Source organism: Eleutherodactylus coqui, chromosome 13 (assembly GCF_035609145.1).
Source record: "Eleutherodactylus coqui strain aEleCoq1 chromosome 13, aEleCoq1.hap1, whole genome shotgun sequence".
Taxonomy (NCBI): Eukaryota; Metazoa; Chordata; class Amphibia; order Anura; family Eleutherodactylidae; genus Eleutherodactylus; species Eleutherodactylus coqui.
Window position 1 is genome coordinate 34291491 of NC_089849.1, and position 19599 is coordinate 34311089.

At 46.7% G+C, this 19599-nt stretch overlaps 1 protein-coding gene across 1 annotated transcript; it reads right to left on the reverse strand.

Moving 5' to 3' along the window:
• Window positions 1-4914: 4914 nt before the first annotated feature.
• Window positions 4915-19326, reverse strand: CCR10 (C-C motif chemokine receptor 10). The gene is made up of 2 exons (XM_066586548.1): window positions 19264-19326; window positions 4915-6430 (listed from the first exon to the last, which is right to left on the reverse strand). The coding sequence occupies exons 1-2, from the start codon at window positions 19288-19290 to the stop codon at window positions 5384-5386; spliced, it is 1074 nt and encodes a 357-aa protein (XP_066442645.1). The 5' UTR covers window positions 19291-19326; the 3' UTR covers window positions 4915-5383.
• Window positions 19327-19599: the final 273 nt, after the last annotated feature.

Below are 19599 nucleotides of genomic sequence, written 5' to 3' on the forward strand. Positions count from 1 at the left end.
GATACCTGTTTTTGTTAACTGGGATGTGCACTCTCTCTGGAAGGGACTCACGTTCATCCTGGACTGCAAACAGGAACCTGGTATGAGGGCAGCCGGAACGGACGTGAAAACTAGCTAATACAGGTGGCTAGATGCAGGCCGTTCAGAGCAGTGAGGTAATGGACCGATCGGGACACTCAGAACCCCTCAGGCTGAACCCACCTTGCAGCGGAGCACTCGTCCTGAAAGGGACGACCCCAGTTTCTTGCACGAGGACAGAAAGGGGGTCTGAGGGGAACCAGAGTGCCGCTAACCAAGGAGCAAGACAGAGACAGACAAAAACTAAAAGACAAAACCGTAGAATACCAGACAAACAACAGATACAAAATAGGGAACAAACCCGAACACAGGAGATCTGAGCAGGCTGACTGCTCAGGGAACACTGAAAATCATCAGTAACTCCCAGCCAGGAAAAGCTGGATTATATAGGGAAGAGGGAGAAGTTGATTGGTTGACAGAACTGTCAATCACCAGCCACACCTCGCAGACAGTTGCAGGACTAATCAACCTGGACTAGTATGCACAGGAGATGTTAACCTAAACTTGTCAGGATAGAACCCACAGAAACAAGGGTGTGCTGGCAGAGACTTGACCATGTGCTGACTGAAACGTGGCTCCATCTTTCCATGGAGAGGAGACAGAAGGCTAGTTAAAGCTGACACGTGGCTTCAAGAATAAAGACGAAGGGACAAATCTTGAATACAAGATAAATTTAGTAAGTGTCACAAATACACATTTAACAAACATTTGTAAGGATAATTGATAAAGAGGACAACCCCTTGAAGAACAAAACCCTCTTGGTTTTCTTCCTACCTTCCTGACCTCTTAGTGTATCACTTGTCAGCTCTACTCATTTATCTCTTTTCCTTTTTGCTAGGGGTGCTCGGACATCAGTCATGGGTCCTCTCCTCTTTTCTCTCTACACGGCCCCTATTGGACAAATTATCAGCAAATTTGGCTTTCGTTACCATATATACACTGATGACACCTAATTACTCTTTAGACTTGTCCCCAAGACATCACTCCTTCACTACTACAGAACACCAGTGATTATCTGTCCGCTGTCTCTAACATCATGCTATCTCTCTATCTAAAACGGAATCTTTTTTCGAAAACTGAGCTTCTTGAGTTTCCACCAACTACTAATCTACCTTAATCTGATGTTTCCATTTCAGTGTGTAGTACCACTATAACCACTAAGCACCATGCTTGCTGTCCTGGGGTTCTATTTGACTAAGATCTTTCCTTCACTCTCTATATTCAATCATTTACTCGCTCATGTCACCTGACCTCAAAAACATCTGCAGAATCTGCCCTTTTTTTACTGTGGAAACAGCAAAAACTCTTATTGTTGCCCTGATCCACTGTTGGCTTGATTTCTGGAACTCCTTACTAATTGGTCCTTCCCGCATTAAACTTTCCAATCTATTCTGAATGCAGCATCCAGGTTTATCATTCTGTCCAACCTCAACAATGGATGCCTCTACCCTGTGCCAGTCACTACATTGTTGCCTTCACTCTGTGCCAGTCTCTACACTAGCTGCCCGCTCACTTGAGAATACACTTATCACTCTCATCCATAAAGCTCTCCACAGTGCTGCACCGCCCTGTATCTTCTCTCTCATCTCTGCCTAACCTACCTGTGCGCTCTATACTGCCAAGGACTTTAGATTCACATCTTCCATAATCCGAACCTTCCACTCACAAGACTTTTCACAAACTGCATCAGTTTTCTGGAATGCGTTACCCCCAGATAATGAGGTTAATTCCCAATAACCGAGTTTTTAAATTGTGTTGTAGCTCTAAAAATACATCTTTTTAGAAGGGCCTATCACACGCTTCTCTGTTTACTTCCTTTCCAGATTATTATCCAGGACCCATTGTTCAGGCAGCATGAACCTGATCATGGATTCTCTTTTAATAGGCAAACGTAACAGCCATAATACACTGCAATACAGAAATATTGCAGTGCGTTATACAAGTGATCACTTGTTTAAATGCCCTTGTGAATGTTAAAAAAGTTTAAAAAAAATACCTTCCCATTTCTTAAAAATACAAGCAATAAACAAGTAAACATAACTGGTATCAATGTGTCCAAAAAAAGTCCACATGGTGAATACCATAAAAAAAACCACAATACTGGAATCGCTTATTTTTTGTCACCTTGTTTCCCAAAAAATGGAATAAAAAGTGATCAAAAAGTTGATTATGCCCCAGAATGAACAAATAAAAACTACAGCTTGTCCCTCAGAATAAAAGCCCTCATATAGCTTCGTCAATGGAAAAATAAAAAAAGTTATGGATCTCAGAACACAACAGACCAAAGTATATTTCTTTGTGAGACAGCCTAGATAAATTTCATATCTCCCTAATGGTACTGACTAGAGATGAGCGAACGTACTCGTTACGAGTACTTACGCACCCGAGTACCGCCATTTTCGAGTACGTCAGTACTCGCGCGCAAAGATTCGGGGGGCGCCGGGGGGCGGGGAGAGGCGTGGCGGTGCGGGGGGTAGCAGCGGGGAACAGGGGGGAGCCCTCTCTCTCTCCCTCTCCCCCCCACTCCCCACTGCTACCCCCCGTGCCGCCACGACGCCCCCCGAATTTTTTCGCCCGAGTACGGAAGTACTCGGAATTCGCGGTATTCGGGCGAAAAAGGGGCGTGGCCGAGCACGTTCGCTCATCTCTAGTACTGACCATCAGAATGAAGTTAACATTAATTTTACCGTACCGTGGATGATGTAAAAAACAAACCCTAAAATTAACAGGAAAAATGCAGGGGTTTTTTGTTTTTTTTAAATTCCTCCCCACAAATATTTCTTTTTTTAGTTTTTAAGTGCATTATATGGTATATTAAGTGGTACCATTTAAAAAATTCAACTTGTTCCACAAAAAACAAGCACTATACAACTACATCAATGGAAAAACAAAGAAAACTTTTATGGCTCTAGTAAGGCAGGGGTAAGAATATGGAAAATGAGTTTTGTGCCTTATCTGTGTGCAAGTAACACACAAAGCTGCCACTCCCTCCAGTGTGTGGTAGGTGTGTGACTAGTGGTTATTTAATATATTGCACCTGTGTAATGCTCCTCCACAGAGGCGTAACTTGAAGCTCCTGAGCCCCAATGCAAAACCTGTAACAGGGCCCCCAACTATAATGCCTTATTCATAGTACTGGGCTCCCTATATGGATAAGAGAGGCCTTATGGGCCATCTAAGGCTCCTGGGCCCGGGTGCAACCGCATCCCCTATAGTTACACCCCTGCTCCTCCATATAGCAATTTGCCTGTCTGCATGCTGTGGGAAGTAGGGTTCATACTTTCCCTTGTGTTTTATACTAGTATAACCAATAAGTACGGCTGTCTTCTGTGATTTTTAACAGGAAGAGGATAATCACATTTAAGTGGCAAACGTTCATCTTTATAATAATTACAATTAATTATATTTCACGGTTGGACCCCTTTAAGGATGAACCCAGGAAAGGAGTCCAAATTTGTTCAAGAATAAATAAAAACTGTTATCAGGCGCCCCAAACATAACTTTCAAGTGTCCAGAAACTACTAAGAGTTAAACGAAACTGAAGTATAGCTATTTAGTACTTGCTCATTGCCTCAGTGTTGGTCCTTTTTGGCTTTCTCTAGCCTTTTCCTAAAAATTAGGTAGCGCTAACTATGAAAAATCTAATACCTGTTGACTGTACCAAGGGGGCGCTCTCTATGTCTAGAGGAAAGAAGGTTTCTACACCGATATAGAAGGAGGTTCTTTACTGTAAGAGCAGTGAGACTATGGAACTCTGCCTGAGGATGTGGTGATGGTAAATTTGTTAAGAATTTAAGACTGGCCTGGACGCCTTTCTTAAGCATTACAATTAGAGATGAGCGAGCGTACTCGGCCATGCCCCTTTTTCACCCGAGCACCGCGATTTTCGAGTACTTCTGTACTCGGGTGGAAAGATTCGGAGGGCGCCGTGGGTGAGTGAGGGGTTGCAGCGGGGAGTGGGGGGGAGAGGGAAAGAGAGAGGGCTCCCCCCTGTTCCCCGCTGCTACCCCCCGTGCCACCACGCCTCCCCCCGCCCCCCGAATCGTTTCACCCGAGTACTGAAGTACTCGAAAATCGCGGTGCTCGATTGAGTAATTACTCGAAACGAGTACGTTCGCTCATCTCTAATTACAATATTATATGTTATAACCACTAATTACTTCAGAAGGGTTGTTGATCTGGGGATTATTCTGATTGCCAGATTTTGAGTCGGGAAGGAATTTTTCTCCCTTCAATAAGGAAAATTGGCTTCTACTTCATTGGGGCTTTTTGCCTTTCTCTGGATCATTGGGAGGGGGGGGGGGGGTGGTATTAGGCTGAACTAGATGGACGTGTCTTTTTTCAGCCTAACACATTACGTTACTACCGTATGTAACATATTTTACTGTACATCTCTGCTAGAAGTTGGAGCAGATTTGAACATGCTATGCTAGAACAAAGAATTCTTTTAGAGACGAGCGAGTATACTCGCTAAGGCACATTACATCATACTGTGCAGGGACCGGACAGGCTTCTATCAAGCCTGATAGAAGCCTATCCGGACAGATTGCGGGACACTGTGTGGTTGCTAGGCAACCGGGGGCCTTCTGAAAGGCCCCAGGGCTGCCTATGCAGAGTGCCTATCAAACCGTGCGCTTGATAGGCACTCTGCATAGGCAGCCCTGAGGCCTTTCAGGAGGTCCCCGGCTGCCTAGCAACCGCACAGCGTCCCGCAATCTCATCATGGGACAGTGTACCAGCTCCCTGAACGTCGGGTGCCAGTTGTTTCTTACAGCGGGCACCCGGCGGCAGCAGTTCCGACGAACTGTTAACACTTTAAATACCGCTCTGACAGCATCCGCTGTAAGAACAGCCGGCACCCGACGCTGTATGGAGCGGGATCTACCCGCGATCCCGCTCCATACAACCATTTGTTTGGACTTGTGAACAAATGGACTTGCAAACAGGCTCCTGGAGCGGAACCTGTTCGCAAGTAGGGGACTATCTATATCCTTGATTTATTTGTGAACTGACCGTTTTTTTGGAACTCTTGTAGCAGAAGCATGTAGTTTTGCGAGATACATATAATGGCTACATACGCCGATGCAAGCATTTACAAAAACCATTATCACATGAAAACGGAGGCTGATACAGAAATTCTGATATGAGATCTGGATTCAGGGAAGAATTATCTTCCAGAAACAGTGTGTTTTGTTCTTGTAACAGAAAAATACTTTTTTTTTTGTAGACCAATTAATGATTCTTTGGATGGATACCAAGTCCGTAAGACCCTTTGTCCTAAAGATGGATAGGTTTTCCATTGTATCTACAATATAAAGCTGCTTGTGTCTGTCATCACTGAAGTGTGGGAATCTCTTCTAGATCCATAGCAACGAACATAAGTGGCTCTAGAGATGCAACCAAACTTCTTCAGTAGGATAAAGATTTCCTTCCTGAACTTCACCCCAACAAATGCATAGATGATTGGATTAAGGCAGCATCTTGTAAAAGCTAAGTTACTGGTAATGATGATGGCAAGATCTTTACTTTTCCGTACTTCGCAGGACATCTGTTGGCTTCCTAGAAAGTCTGTGGTTTCCATAAAGGTGACCAATGTGTAAGGAAGTTGAAATATTACGAAGACCACCACAACGGTGATTATAACCTTGAGGGCTTTGTGCTTCTTGAAGGTCCTGCCAGTTAGTAGGGTTCTGATAATGATGGAGTAGCAAACAACCATCACAAAGAAAGGCAATACAAAACCAAGGATTATCTGAGAAAAGTTGCTTATGCTCTTGACTGTACTTGTGAGGTGTTCAGGGAATATCATCTTACATATGTACACTTCCTCACGCATAGTGGATTCACTGTATATGAATTCTGGAAGACTCAGTAAAACCGATGCCCCCCAAAGAACTGGGGTGATCACTGTGCTGTAACAAATGGATCGTTGACGCATTGTAAGGGCCTCAACTGCTCGGACAATTTCAAAGTATCTGTCCACACTTATACAAGTGAGGAACAAGAAGCCACTGAAGAAGTTGATGGCATACATACCCTGTACTACCTTGCACATTTCGTTTCCAAACACCCAACCTTTAACTGCATTGACCGACATAAAGGGAAGTGTTAAAAGCAGGAGAAGGTCGGCTACGGCCAGGTTAATCAAAAAGATATCGGTCATGGATTTTATCTTCTTGGCAAATCCATAGGTCATGAGAACCAGAGTATTGCCGGATATACCAATCAGAAATACAAGGCTTTGTACATAGGGTTGAAAGACTTTGCTGAATTCCTGTATGTTGCTCACATCACAAGGCTCTGGAAGATCTAGCATAAGATTATCTGTTGTGTAGTAGCTGTATTGCGAAGTCTGTAAGAAAAAAAGGAAATTACATTGTTGGATAAAGGTAGCTTTAAAGAAGCTTGTATGACATGAAAGGGGTTTTCTTAGTTAGGCAACATATTTCCATGTAGGGAATATGGACATCACAGAGTGACGTCAGAGAACTGCTAAGCATTGGTGGTTTCCGCTTTGGTGGATTTGGCCATTGACCCATTACTTACCGCCATGTAAACTACGTTTTCCTTGCAAAAAATTGGTTAAAGGGTTAGAAATACAAATTGCACTTCTCCACTTACATATGACTGCCGATAGGGCATTGAGAGAGAAATTGGTCACTGGTTGGAGTTGCTTAGCTTTTAGCAGAACTAAAAACCAAGTGACTATAAGGGCTGTAAGGGATGGGGGGGTGCTCTGTACCCTCCCTTATACTGATGTGATAGACAGCTTTCATGTCAGCACGTCCGCCCACTGCGAGTGCGGACCACGCACCCTATGGTCCGATCCAGAGGGGGAGCAGGGAGATAGTAGACTGGCGCTGGGCAGAGCCACAGCCGAGATGCAAAGCAGGATTGTTCAGGTCTGCAAGCGCTATGTTGGAGACCACCGAGCAGCACCTTTTTGGCTTGGCCTCTTATAGGCTGTACAGGGGGACTCTGCCCCCAGTGGTGATGCGAGCGGTCATGTGACTATTGTGTCAACGCTCAGAAGATTGGCCCCTTGATAGGGATTGTGCAAGGCTAAGCCCCCGCTTTCTCCCTGAAGCACAGGAGAGATTTTCGGTGCAAACAACGCCATAGATTAATTGAAGAGCTGCTTCACAGCTTGAGGAGAGATGGCAGCAGAGAGCAGTACCCAGAGCATGCAGACCCGGAGACAATAGAGAGCATTAGATGCAGCAGGAGTGCAGATGTAGCAGAGTACAGGGGTGTGTTTGGCCAAGAAGATCCCAGCAGAGTACTAGGCCACAGACAGCAATAGGGGTGACCTGAGCACTGCCCATAAGCAAGGGTAGCAGCGTACTAAAATGGCAATAACCAAAGGCCTGATTATGCAGGGGCACAGCATGCAGAACTTGCGTTATTGCTGCATTGAGATTTTAACATTAGAACGTCCCATAGGCACCTGAGAAAAAAACGCAGCGAATTCACAGCAGAAAAAAAAAACGCTAGTGGGTAGTCGCTAGAGATGAGCGAACATACTTGATAAGGCAAACTACTCGAGCGAGTAGTGCCTTATTCGAGTACCTGCCCGCTCATCTCTAAAGATTCGGCTGCCGGCGCAGGTGAGAGGTGAGTTGCGGTGGTGAGCAGGGGGAAGCCGGGGGGGAGGGAGAGAGAGATCTCCCCTCCGTTCCTCGCTGCTCCCCGCCCCCTGCCAGCACCCGAATCTTTAGAGACGAGTGGGCAGCTACTCGAATAAGGCACTACTCGCTCAAGTAGTTTGCCTTATCGAGTATGCTCGTTCATCTCTAGTAGTCACTCTGACACTTGTGTTTTACAGGGCTTTTATGGCTCTTAGTATTATACATCAGTTTTAGGGGTTTTTGTGAACCAATTTGGATTGAACCAAATGTTCTACAAAAATTCAACGAACCAAACTTTTCAAAAGTTTTTCATCACTAGAGACCCTGTGCCATGTCTTCTAATATACTCAGGGGCATAACTATAGAGGATGCAGGGGATATAGACAGTATATCTCTTTCCCTGCCTCACCAGTATTGGCCCTATACTATGTACAAGGACTGCAGACTGTTTCCCTCTGGACGGGATGACGGCGGTGATGTAACTGGCAACGCAGAGCCAGGAAAGAATTTTGCGCAAGCCTGCTGTAACACTTAGCTGCGTAATAATTAGGACTACTACCCCCAGCAGAGACGCAGTACACTCAAGACGATCACAGGCAGCCCAAAGATAGTATTTTTCCCAAATTTGTTTGAAAAAGCCCACTGCCTATATAAATTTGGGAAAAATACTATCTTTGGGCTGCCTGTGATCGTCTTGAGTGTACTGTGTCTCTGCTGGGGGTAGTAGTCCTAATTATTACGCAGCTAAGTGTTACAGCAGGCTTGCGCAAAATTCTTTCCTGGCTCTGCGTTGCCCGTTACATCACCGCCGTCATCCCGTCCAGAGGGAAACAGTATACATATATACGCTGCCTACAGTTTCTGTCTGCTGTCTCAGCTCAGCCTTTAAAAAAATAGAAGCAAAATACTTAAGGCCTACTAGTGGCCTTTGGACACTTGACTGCTTCTGCGCTGTGAATTCCACTAGCTCAGTCATACGCACCTACGTCTCACTACAGGCTTGCGCAAAATTCTTTCCTGGCTCTGCTGTGCATTCCGTAAGCGAAGTCAGCCTCCAACCACAGGCCAATAAGTGGCACATTTTAATTACAGCGTTCTGTTTCTGCACTACTGGTAATACACCATGCTGAGGGGTAGGGGTAGGCCTAGAGGACGCGGGCGAGGACGTGGAGGCCCAAGTCAGGGTGTGGGCGCAGGCCGAGCTCCTGGTCCAGGTGTATCGCAGCCGACTGCTGCGGGATTAGGGGAGAGGCACGTTTCTGGTGTCGCCAGATTAATCTCACAATTAATGGGTCCACGAGGTAGACCTTTATTAGAAAATGAGCAGTGTGAGCAGGTCTTGTCGTGGATAGCAGAAAGTGCATCCAGCAATCTATCGACCACCCAGAGTTCTACGCCGTCCACTGCTGCAACTCTGAATCCTCTGGCTGCTGCTCCTCCTTCCTCCCAGCCTCCTCACTCCATTACAATGACACATTCTGAGGAGCAGGCAGACTCCCAGGAACTGTTCTCGGGCCCCTGCCCAGAATGGCCAGCAATGGTTCCTCTCCCACCAGAGGAGTTTGTCGTGACCGATGCCCAACCTTTGGAAAGTTCCCGGGGTCCGGGGAATGAGGCTGGGGACTTCCGGCAACTGTCTCAAGAGCTTTCAGTGGGTGAGGAGGACGACGACGATGAGACACAGTTGTCTATCACTCAGGTAGTAGTAATTGCAGTAAGTCCGAGGGGGGAGCGCACAGAGGATTCGGAGGAAGAGCAGCAGGACGATGAGGTGACTGACCCCACCTGGTTTGCTACGCCTACTGAGGACAGGTCTTCAGAGGGGGAGGCAAGTGCAGCAGCAGGGCAGGTTGGAAGAGGCAGTGCGGTGGCCAGGGGTAGAGGCAGGGCCAGACCGAATAATCCACCAACTGTTTCCCAAAGCGCCCCCTCGCGCCATGCCACCCTGCAGAGGCCGAGGTGCTCAAAGGTGTGGCAGTTTTTCACTGAGAGTGCAGACGACCGAACTGTGGTGTGCAAGGTTTGTCGCGCCAAGATCAGCCGTGGAGCCACCACCACCAGCCTCACCACCACCAGCATGCGCAGGCATATGATGGCCAAGCACCCCACAAGGTGGGACGAAGGCCGTTCACCGCCTCCGGTTTGCACCACTGCCTCTCCCCCTGTGCCCCAACCTGCCACTGAGATCCAACCCCCCTCTCAGGACACAGGCACGACCGTCTCCCGGCCTGCACCCACACCCTCACCTCCGCTGTCCTCGGTCCCATCCACCAATGTCTCTCAGCGCACTGTCCAGCCGTCGCTAGCGCAAGTGTTTGAGCGCAAGTACGCCGCCACGCACCCGAACGCTCAAGCGTTAAACATGCACATAGCCAAATTGATCAGCCTGGAGATGCTGCCATATAGGCTTGTGGAAACGGAGGCTTTCAAAAACATGATGGCGGCGGCGGCCCCGCGCTACTTGGTTCCCAGTCGCCACTACTTTTCCCGATGTGCCGTCACAGCCCTGCACGACCACGTCTCCCGCAACATTGTACGCGCCCTCACCAACGCGGTTACTGGCAAGGTCCACTTAACGGACACGTGGACAAGCACAGGCGGGCAGGGCCACTATATCTCCCTGACGGCACATTGGGTGAATTTAGTGGAGGCTGGGACCGAGTCAGAGCCTGGGACCGCTCACGTCCTACCCACCCCCAGAATTGCGGGCCCCAGCTCGGTGCTGGTATCTGCGGCGGTGTATGCTTCCTCCACTAAACCACCCTCCTCCTCCTCCTCCTCCTCCTCCTCCTCCTCCTCCTACTACTACTACTACTACTACTACGCAACCTCTGTCTCGCAATCAAGATGTGTCAGCAGCAGCACGTCACCAGCAGTCGGTGTCGGGCGGCGTGGCAGCACAGCGGTGGCCAAGCGTCAGCAGGCCGTGCTGAAACTACTCCGCTTAGGAGAGAAGAGGCACACGGCCCACGAACTGCTGCAGGGTCTGACAGAGCAGACCGACCGCTGGCTTTCGCCGCTGAGCCTCCAACCGGGCATGGTCGTGTGTGACAACGGCCATAACCTGGTGGCGGCTCTGCAGCTCGGCAGCCTGACGCACGTGCCATGCCTGGCCCACATCTTTAATTTGGTGGTTCAGCGCTTTCTGAAAAGCTACCCACGCTTGTCAGACCTGCTCGGAAAGGTGCGCCGGCTCAGCGCACATTTCCGCAAGTCCAAGATGGACGCTGCCACCATGCGCACCCTGCAACATCGGTTTAATCTGCCAGTGCACCGACTGCTGTGCGATGTGCCCACACGGTGGAACTCTACGCTCCACATGTTGGCCAGGCTCTATGAGCAGCGTAGAGCTATAGTGGAATACCAACTCCAACATGGGCGGCGCAGTGGGAGTCAGCCTCCTCAATTCTTTACAGAAGAGTGGGCCTGGTTGGCAGACATCTGCCAGGTCCTTGGAAACTTTGAGGAGTCTACCCAGATGGTGAGCGGCGATGCTGCAATCATTAGCGTCACCATTCCTCTGCTATGCCTCTTGAGAAGTTCCCTGCAAAGCATAAAGGCAGACGTTTTGCGCTCGGAAACAGAGGCGGGGAAAAACAGTATGTCGCTGGATAGTCAGAGCACCCTCATGTCTATATCTCAGCGCGTTTAGGAGGAGGGGGAGGAGCATGAGGAGGAGGGGGGAAGAGACAGCTTGGCCCACTACTGAGGGTACCCATGCTGCTTGCCTGTCATTCTTTCAGCGTGTATGGCCTGAGGAGGAGGATCCTGAAAGTGATCTTCCGAGTGAGGACAGCCATGTGTTGCGTACAGGTACCCTGGCACACATGGCTGACTTCATGTTAGGATGCCTTTCTCGTGACCCTCGCGTTACACGCATTCTGGCCACTACGGATTACTGGGTGTACACACTGCTCGACCCACGGTATAAGGAGAACCTTTCCACACTCATACCCGAAGAGGAAAGGGGTTCGAGAGTGATGCTATACCACAGGACCCTGGCGGACAAACTGATGGTAAAATTCCCATCCGACAGCGCTAGTGGCTGAAGGCGCAGTTCCGAGGGCCAGGTAGCAGGGGAGGCGCGGAGATCAGGCAGCATGTACAGCACAGGCAGGGGAACACTCTCTAAGGCCTTTGACAGCTTTCTGGCTCCCCAGCAAGACTGTGTCACCGCTCCCCAGTCAAGGCTGAGTCGGCGGGAGCACTGTAAAAGGATGGTGAGGGAGTATGTAGCCGATCGCACGACCATCCTCCGTGACGCCTCTGCCCCCTACAACTACTGGGGGTCGAAGCTGGACACGTGGCCTGAACTCGCGCTGTATGCCCTGGAGGTGCTTGCTTGTCCTGCGGCTAGCGTCTTGTCAGAGAGTGTGTTTAGTGCGGCTGGGGGAATCATCATGGATAAGCGTACCCGCCTGTCAACCGACAGTGCCGACAGGCTTACACTCATCAAGATGAACAAAGCCTGGATTTCCCCAGACTTCTCTTCTCCACCAGCGGACAGCAGCGATACCTAAGCAATACGTAGGCTGCACCCGCGGATGGAAGCATCGTTCTCTATCACCATCCAAAACGTGGACCTTTTATCTTCATCAATCTGTGTATTCTATTCCTCCTCCTCCTCCTGCTCCTCCTCCTGAAACCTCACATAATCACGCCGAACAGGCAATTTTTCTTAGGCCCACAAGGCTCAGTCATATAACTTTTGTAAACAATGTTTATACGTTTCAATTCTCAATTCAATAAAGCGTTGAAACTTGCACCTGAACCTATTTTTATTTTAACTGGGCTGCCTACAGGCCTAGTTACAAATTAAGCCACATTAACCAAAGCGATTAATGGGATTCACCCGCCCTCTTGGTTGGGCATGGGCAATTTTTCTGAAGTACATTTGTACTGTTGGTACACCAATTTTTTGGACCCTCGCCTACAGTGTAATCCTACTAATTTTTGGCCCACCTGCATTAAAGCTGACGTTATCTCAGCTGTGCTGGGCAATGCAATGGGATATATTTATGTACCGCCGGTGGGTTCCAGGGAGCCACCCATGCTGTGTGTCCACAGGGACTTCACATTAGGGATTTGTACCTGCCAGTGACTATGTATTAAAAACCCCGGTCAGACTGGGGCATGCAGTGTGGGCCGAAGACCACCTGCATTTAATCGGACGTTACCTCAGCTGTGATGGGCACTGCAATGGGATACATTTATGTACAGCCGGTGGGTTCCAGGGAGCCACCCATGCTGTGGGTGCACACGGAATTCCCATTGCGGAGTTGTACCTGCCTGTGACTATTTATAAAAAACCGCGGTCTGACTGGGGCATGCAGACACCTTGACAGAATGAATAGTGTGTGGCACATGGGTTCCCCATTGCTATGCCCACGTGTGCAGCTCCTGATGGAGGTGGCACAGGATTGGATTTCTCATTGCTTCTGTACAGCATTATGGGCTATCGCCCCGCCCCTTTTAAAGAGGGTTGCCAACCCTCTGCAGTGTGTGCCTGCGGTTCCTCCTCATGGCAGACGCGCTTATAAATAGACATGAGGGTGGTGTGGCATGAGGGCAGCTGAAGGCTGCGCAGGGACACTTTGGTGTGCGCTGTGGACACTGGGTCGTGCGGGGGGGGGGGGGTGTTGGGCAGCATGTAACCCAGGAGAAGTGGCAGCGGAGTGTCATGCAGGCAGTGATTGTGCTTTGTTGGAGGTAGTGTGGTGCTTAGCTAAAGTATGCCTTGCTAATGAGGGCTTTTCAGAAGTAAAAGTTGTTGGGAGGGGGGGGCCCACTCTTGCCGCTATTGTGGCTTAATAGTGGGACCTGGGAACTTGAGATGCAGCCCAACATGTAGCTCCTCGCCTGCCCTATCTGTTGCTGTGTCGTTCCCATCACTTTCTTGAATTGCCCAGATTTTCACAAATGGAAACCTTAGCGAGCATCGGCGATATACAAAAATGCTCGAGTCGCCCATTGACTTCAATGGGGTTCGTTACTCGAAACGAACCCTCGAGCATCGCGAAAAGTTCGTCTCGAGTAACGAGCACCCGAGCATTTTGGTGCTCGCTCATTTCTAATGACCACTTTTTGTGATGAGCAGGGGTTTGACACCCAAGGTTTGAATATTGATAGTCTATTCTAAGGTTAGGTCATCCATGCTTTAGTTCCAGAAACCAATTAAAAGGTAAATAACAATGGAGATTTGCAGGTTTAGAATGTTTTTTAAGTGGTATAAACCTTGGGTTGTTAAGAATGATCATTATGGCGCTAAAATGATCAATTTCAAACAAACTCTACTCCGTGATTTGGAACACTTATTAATCGGTATGATCATACAATCATCCATGAAGAAAAAAAAAACAAGTGGGTGATTGCAAGGCTACAGTATGGATGCCATCCAATGTTACAACAGATCTCGGAATCTCCGCTTTCCTTCCTGCTTGGTCTTTGTTGGCATATGAAGAACTGATTGCTTGTTTACGGTGGTTAAGCTAAAGATATTCACGTGCAAGATATTTAGTAAGTGGGCTGCAGATGACATAAACCAGATTAGATACCTAGTCTTTTCCAAACCTTACATTTCTCCTTCGCTGCCTCACATATTAATGGAATGAATTTAAGTTCTAAAAATAAGAAAACTACTCTGTACTGTGTATATGATGAATTTTATGGAGGACCAATTTATCGTTGCCCATAATAGCAAAATTTGCATCTTATCTCCCACGTGACTTTTGGAAACACTTGTAGTAGAACCGGGTGCGCTGTGTGTGACGTGCATGTAGCAGAGCCGCGTGCGCTGTGTGTGACGCGCATGTAGCAGAGCCGCGTGCGCTGTGTGTGACGCGCATGTAGCAGAGCCGCGTGCGTTGTGTGTGACGCGCAGGTAGCAGAGCCGCGTGCGCTGTGTGTGACGCGCAGGTAGCAGAGCCGCGTGCGCTGTGTGTGACGCGCAGGTAGCAGAGCCGCGTGCGCTGTGTGTGACGCGCAGGTAGCAGAGCCGCGTGCGCTGTGTGTGACGCGCAGGTAGCAGAGCCGCGTGCGCTGTGTGTGACGCGCAGGTAGCAGAGCCGCGTGCGCTGTGTGTGACGCGCAGGTAGCAGAGCCGCGTGCGCTGTGTGTGACGCGCAGTAGCAGAGCCGCGTGCGCTGTGTGTGACGCGCAGGTAGCAGAGCCGCGTGCGCTGTGTGTGACGCGCAGGTAGCAGGGCCGCGTGCGCTGTGTGTGACGCGCAGGTAGCAAGGCCGCGTGCGCTGTGTGTGACGCGCACGTAGCAGAGCCGCGTGCGCTGTGTGTGACGCGCAGGTAGCAGAGCCGCGTGCGCTGTGTGTGACGCGCAGGTAGCAGAGCCGCGTGCGCTGTGTGTGACGCGCAGGTAGCAGAGCCGCGTGCGCTGTGTGTGACGCGCAGGTAGCAGAGCCGCGTGCGCTGTGTGTGACGCGCAGGTAGCAGAGCCGCGTGCGCTGTGTGTGACGCGCACGTAGCAGTGCCGCGTGCGCTGTGTGTGACGCGCATGTAGCAGAACTGTGTGTGATGCGCCTGTAGCAGAGCCACGTGTGCTGTGGTGTGTCACGCGCATGTAGCAAAGCCGTGTATGGCAGTGTTCTTAGGCAAAATTGTGAGTGATCCCACTGCCTAGGACTTCACACATAAATGGTCTCAGGATGCTTAACTGTTGGCATGATAGGACTCATGGTAAAGATCACCTTTTCTTCTACAGACAATCTTTCTGCCAGATGTCCAGTCTGAAGGGGGCTTCATCAGAGAAAATACTATGCGGGATTGGACTGCAAACAACCAGAGTAAAGTTATTTTCTCAGATGAAACCCCCTTCAGACTGTTTGGGACATCTGGAAGAATGAGCCAGCTAAACTTGATGTATTTGTTAAATGCTGATAAAATTGTACTTGAGTATAAGATAGAAACATCTGACTAAAAGATCTAAAAACACTGAAGCAGCAAACTTTGTGAAAACTAAAATTTGTGTCAGCCTCAAAATGTTTGACCACGACTGTACAGTTCATCAGTCCTGTAGTCACTGTACGGTGGGCAGAGTGATGATGGGCAGTAGCATTCTCACCCTTTCTATTATTCTGGCTATACAGGGAGGTGTTATTTCACATGATACAAAGTCATACAGCAGGGACTGGACTCACTTTGCAATTTATCTGTGTGATTCATACCTCTGCTGCTGTATTTATGTTATGTGATTGGTTCTGCTGCTGTATTTATGTTATGTGATTGGTTCTGCTGCTGTATTTATGTTGTGAGGTTTGTTCTGGTGTTCTCTTTAGGTACTAAGCTTGGTTCTGATGTTGTATTTATATATTGAGCTTGGTTCTTCTGTTGTATTTATGTTATGAGGTTGTTGTGGTACTGCATTTATGTGCTTGACTTACTACTGTTGTTGTGCTTATGTTATAAGCTTGGTCCTGGTTACGAACTTGGTTTTGCAGCTATATTTATGTCATTAGCTTGTTTGGGTACTGTAGATAGGTTTATGAGGTTGGTTTGGATGCTTTTTACTGAGCTTGGTTCTAGTGCTGTATGTAAAAATATATTATGGGCTTGGTTTTAGTGCTGTATTTATGTTGTAAGCTTGATTCTGGTGCTTTATTTATGTACTGATTCTGAACTTAGTTCTGGTCCTGTGTTTATCCTATGTGCTTGGTTCTGCTGCTGAATTTATGGTTTTCACTTGGTTCCGATGCTGTATTTGTGGTATGAGGTTGGTTCTGGTGCTCTCTTTATGTACTAAGCTTAGTTTTGGTGTGGTATTTATGTGATCTGTTTGGTTCTGGTACTGTTTTTATGTCATGAGCTTGGTAATGGTACTGTATTTATGTTATGAACTTGTTCAGGCACTGTAGTTATGAGGTGGTTCTGATGCTCTTTACTGACCTTGGTTCTAGTGCTGTATTTATCCTATGTGCTTGGTTCTCCTGCTGTATTTATGGTTTGCGCTTTGTTCTAATGCTGTATTTGTGGTATGCGGTTAGTTCTGGTGCTCTCCTTATCTACTGAGCTCGATTCTGATGCTGTATTTATGCTATGAGTTTAGTTATAGTGCTGCTTTTATGATATGGGCTTGATTCTGGTGCTGTATTTATAGTTTAAGATTGGTTCTAGTGCTATATTTATGTACTGAGCTTGATCCTGGTGCGATATTGATGTACTGAGCTTCGTTCTGGTGCTGTATTGATGTACTAAGCCTGGCTCTGATGCTGTATTTATGCATGTGTTGGGGTCTGGTGCTGGTTTTATGATTTGAACTCGGTTATGCTGCTTTATTTATGTGGTGAGCTTGCTTCTGGTGCTGTATTCATGCTATATGCTTGGTACTGAAGCTGTATTTATGGTATGTTCTTGGTTTTGGTGCTATATTTATGGTATGCGCTTGGTTTTGGTGCTATATTTATGCTATGTGTTTTGGTTCTTGTGCTGCTTTTATGGTATACGCCTGGTTCTGGTATTGTATTTATGGTACGAGTTTGGTGCTGTATTTATGGTACAAGCTTGGTTCTAGTGCTGTATTTATGCTATAAACTTGGTTCTGGTGCTATATTTATGCTACAAACCTGTTTATGGTGCTGTATTTATATAATGAATGAACTTTTTTGTACTATTAGTGAATCTTATTTTAGTAGTTTATGGCTAATTTTTCTTGCCGCACTATACCACAGGCATCTATTTCAGTCAGTCAAATAGGGAGTCTGTTTAAAATTTGACTCTCACCCCTGCTCAGTACATTGTAGGGGGTATAGACAATTTTATGGTTAAGAAGTCAAAGTTTAATGTTTCCATACTGCTTTGATTTAGTAGAACGCAAACAAACCACAAACTTTACTGGGTGTTCCCATCTTAAGCATTTCTAGTATAACAGCATTTCCAATTATCCATTGAAATGTATGAAGAAGATAGCAAAAGTATGTGTGTGTGTCTTGCCCTCTCTTAATAGTCTTTGTGGCACTCTCAAGGACTCAATGGCTATAGTAGAGTTTCTCGGAGCGTAGTAGGCTGATCATCAGTCTTATGGCTTTTGCTCATAGTCCTCCACAATAGCGATTTCTGTGCACGTTGTATTCAGAGATGCCTCCTAATTGCATCTGTTTCTTCTCATCTGAAGACTGGACAGGTTCTAGTCATTAATCTGTTGCAGTTGCCACTTAATATCATTAAAGCAATGTTTTTCTCTGTCATACCCGTTTCACATCTTCAGGAACTTTTTGCACGTTGCTGACTCATTTTCTGCCTCGTTGTAAATCTGGTAGTGCCAGTTAGGTTTAGAAAGTGCCTACATCTACATTTTAGGCATTTTATAGCAATTTGCAGTTGATCAGTATATAGTGGTATCTTTGCGTGGTACTACTGTAAAGTCCTTTATATCATTGCACATCACTTCAGTTGGAGTTTACCAGTGTGCAGTAATGTGGTAAGCCTTTATGTCTTGATGTATATATATATTGTAGACATTCAGACCTATAGGGTTTGGTTTTCGAGCTTTGTTGGTCATATTACAGAGGAAGCCTGCAGCCTTTAGTATTATAAGGAATCATAGTTGATGTGTTCTGATAATGTTGAAATAAATTTGGGCAAAGATGTAATTAATGCTGCCACAGCTATTCTTGTTCTCGGAGCTCTCGGATTATCACACTTATTAAATTTTCACTTTGTAGCTCGCGAAAGGACGTTGCAACCCTAGTGTACCCTTGTGAAGGATTTGTAGGGTGGCTTTTGGTCAGCTATATTTAGTGATGTTAAAGACTAGATTGCTGTCTGTGTCTTGGATCAGTTTTCGCTTAGTACTATCATGAAGTGATCATCTGGAACATTTTAACTAAACCCATATTTGGCACTCATTTTATGTTGTCTGATTTATTAAAAAAGAATACATTTAAGGAAAAGTTATGAAAAAAGCAAATAATATTTAACTTTATATTTAAAGGAATTATCCCAAGTTCATGGTAACTTCTAATATACCGTAAGTTGAACCCAACTCTCCATATACGTACTGACCCAAGGTGTGGACTTAAGAAGTTTGCAAAATGAAGCTTATGAAATTGTGCATTTCTCACGTTGACTGCTGCTTGCTACATACAGGAATGATAGGCAGGCGGATTTTACACTACAGATGCAATACGGCCCGGATGTAAAAACACACAAACGCATCAAAAACGTATGCAAAACAGACGCAGTGATAATGGTGCGTTTTTCAAGGAAAATCATTTCATGCGCCCGTGTAAATGAGCCTTAAATCAGACAGACTACACTAGTTTGTCTGGAACGAATGGGAACCTAGTCGAAAGGCAATTATATTGTTCTTAATGTGACTAATGATAGCCAGAGGTTTCTTCCCAGAATTCTATTTATTAGGATTTGGATGGAACCCAGTCTTTGATAAAACATAAATCATTTGCTTTTGTATTCATTGTACAAAGTGCAAGAAATCTAATGAAATCATCTTGTCCCTTTGATACAGATATAAAGAATATTATATATATATATAGAATATATATATATATATTTATTAAATAGGACAGAAGAATAAATCTGTGCTTCTCACCTCCTCATACGGCTCACTAGATTTCATTGTGGAGATACTGAGAGTTTCAGATACGTCTCCTTCGAGAAGTCAGTTAGCTGTGATCACATTAGTTCCGATCAGCTATATTTTCTGCATTCTACCCACCACCCTCCCCTTTTTCAGAGACGAGCACTACAACCATTTCTCATTCACCAGTAAAAAAACAAATGGTCAGTTCTCTTCAGTTTCATCGATTTCTTAAGATGCCCAACTACATCTTTCCTCCAAGAAACCAATGCTTAGACTTTATCAATTAACATCAGTACAAAACAATAAAAATGAGTCAATCCTCTTTGAATCAGAGCCAGAGTTTCA

Excerpts from the sequence above, each read along its gene's own strand:
- CCR10 (XM_066586548.1), bottom strand. The coding sequence starts at position 19,290 with ATGAAATCTAGTGAGCCGTATGAGGAG. Across the intron at positions 6,431-19,263 it reads CTAGTGAGCCGTATGAGGAG|ACTTCGCAATACAGCTACTA; the intron begins GTGAGAAGCACA and ends TTTTTCTTACAG.